Source organism: Alexandromys fortis, unplaced genomic scaffold (genome assembly GCF_014885135.2).
Source record: "Alexandromys fortis isolate MF-2015 unplaced genomic scaffold, M_Fortis_MF-2015_v1.1 scaffold_178, whole genome shotgun sequence".
NCBI lineage: Eukaryota > Metazoa > Chordata > Mammalia > Rodentia > Cricetidae > Alexandromys > Alexandromys fortis.
The window spans coordinates 1,837,653-1,839,571 of NW_026068054.1; the positions used below are offsets into that span (position 1 = coordinate 1,837,653).

General features: G+C 43.1%; 1 protein-coding gene across 1 annotated transcript; it reads left to right on the plus strand.

Moving 5' to 3' along the window:
* Positions 1 to 719: 719 nt before the first annotated feature.
* Positions 720 to 1,229, plus strand: LOC126487148 (signal recognition particle 19 kDa protein-like). Its single transcript, XM_050119821.1, has one exon. The coding sequence runs from the start codon at positions 782 to 784 to the stop codon at positions 1,211 to 1,213; it is 432 nt and encodes a 143-aa protein (XP_049975778.1). The 5' UTR covers positions 720 to 781; the 3' UTR covers positions 1,214 to 1,229.
* The last annotated feature ends 690 nt before the right edge of the window (positions 1,230 to 1,919 follow it).

Genomic DNA, 1,919 nt, shown 5'->3' on the forward strand with positions numbered 1-1,919 from the left:
AGTTTTAAAAATTGCATTTATTTATTTATTTGGGGGAGGGGCATGTCATCTGTTGCAGTCAGAGGCCAACTTGGGGAAGCCTATCCTTTTATTTTTGCCACATGGGTCCTGGGAAGTTAAACTTGGGTCATCAGGCTTTGGCAGGTGTCTTTATCCCTGAGCCATCTTGCTAGCCCCAATGCTCCACCAAAAGCCTTACTTTTTCCTAATGTCTTCCCACCCCATGGTTATATGCATGTGTGTGCTCACGCACGTGCATATACACACACCTATTTGTTCTGTCTTTTTTTTTTTTTTGAGAAGCCTGACTAATCTACTTCCCCACCATTTCTGTAGGTTCAAAATTTCACCTGAAATTCTGTGGAAATTTTCTATAGAAAAGAAAGGATTTAGGATAAACAAAACAGAAAGTTGGAGCACTCATATTAATTTTAGACTTATAGAATATATACGATAAGCGAGATGCCATGGTATTTACATAATTACGGTAGTATAGATCAATGGAACAAAACCAGAGTCTAAAAATAGACTCATGTCTACATAATCAACTGATTTTTGACAAGTGCCATGGTAGTAGAATGGGAGCACAATGCTATTTTCAACAAAGAAATTGGGATTTTAGTTCAGGAGGAAAGGGATTTTGTCCTTATTTTGTACCACACACAAACAACTTGAAATGGGCCACAGATTTCTATGTAAGAACTAAAAGTATTGCTGCGAGCCAAGTTCCGGCTGGTGATCTGGGGTTCTGGCTGGCGGGGCCGTGGGGACGCCCGTGGAGATGGCTTGCGCGACCGCACGGTCCCCGGCCGACCAGGACAGGTTTATTTGTATCTACCCCGCTTATTTAAATAATAAGAAGACCATAGCGGAGGGGAGGCGGATTCCCATAAGTAAGGCTGTAGAAAACCCTACCGCTACTGAGATTCAGGATGTATGCTCAGCAGTTGGACTGAACGCATTTCTGGAGAAAAACAAAATGTACTCCAGAGAATGGAACCGTGATGTTCAGTACAGAGGCAGAGTCCGGGTTCAGCTCAAACAGGAAGATGGCAGCCTCTGTCTTGTGCAGTTCCCGTCATGTAAGTTGGTGATGCTGTATGTAGCAGAAATGATACCCAAGCTAAAAACAAGGACACAAAAAACAGGAGGTGCTGACCCAAGTCTTCAGCAAGGAGAGGGCAGTAAGAAGGGGAAAGGGAAGAAGAAGTGAAGTGTGAACAGAAAGCACACGTCCTACTGAGACAGGGGCATCTCTGTGTCTGCGGGAACAGCTTTTGTGTCATTTAACTGAACTGTGAACAAGTATGTCTCCCATCTTCATCACCAGAGCTAACAATGAGATAAGTTTACATCAAAAGTTTGCATCTAGCTTTTATACTGTAAAAGGGAAAGATTGTGTGTGTAGAAGAAAGAAGAATATTTTTAACAGATAATGACTGTCCCATAAGTTACTTGAAATCCTGTATCTGTTTGTCCTCTCTGTAAACATATATTTCAGGTAAATAAGTTTAATAAAATTTGAAATACAAAAAAAAAGAATTAAAAGTACTTTTTAATCTAGAAGAAAGAAGGTAAAACAGGCCCGTGTACTCACTTTAGACCACCATGCACGCATGCATGCCTGTGCATGCCTGTGTGTGTGTGTGCGTGTGTGTGTGTGTGTGTGTGTGTGTGTATGTGTATGTGTTGCATTGGTTTATGTGATCATAGAGACTGGCATGTTCACACTTGTAGCGTGATCTGTCTGGTAGGCTCAGGGCCCGGGAGAGCCATTGCTGGTCAAGCTCCAGAGGAGGTTGACTTGCAGTTGCCTTAGGGCCTCTGCTGGATGGATAAGACCCACCCGCACGCGGAGGGCTGTGTGGAGGACTTTTACACAAAGCCTACCGAGTTACCTAGCGGGGGAACACAATTTC

Bases quoted from the DNA above. Each gene is read 5' to 3' on its own strand.
- LOC126487148 (XM_050119821.1), top strand. From the start codon at position 782: ATGGCTTGCGCGACCGCACGGTCCCCGGCCGACCAGGACAGGTTTATT.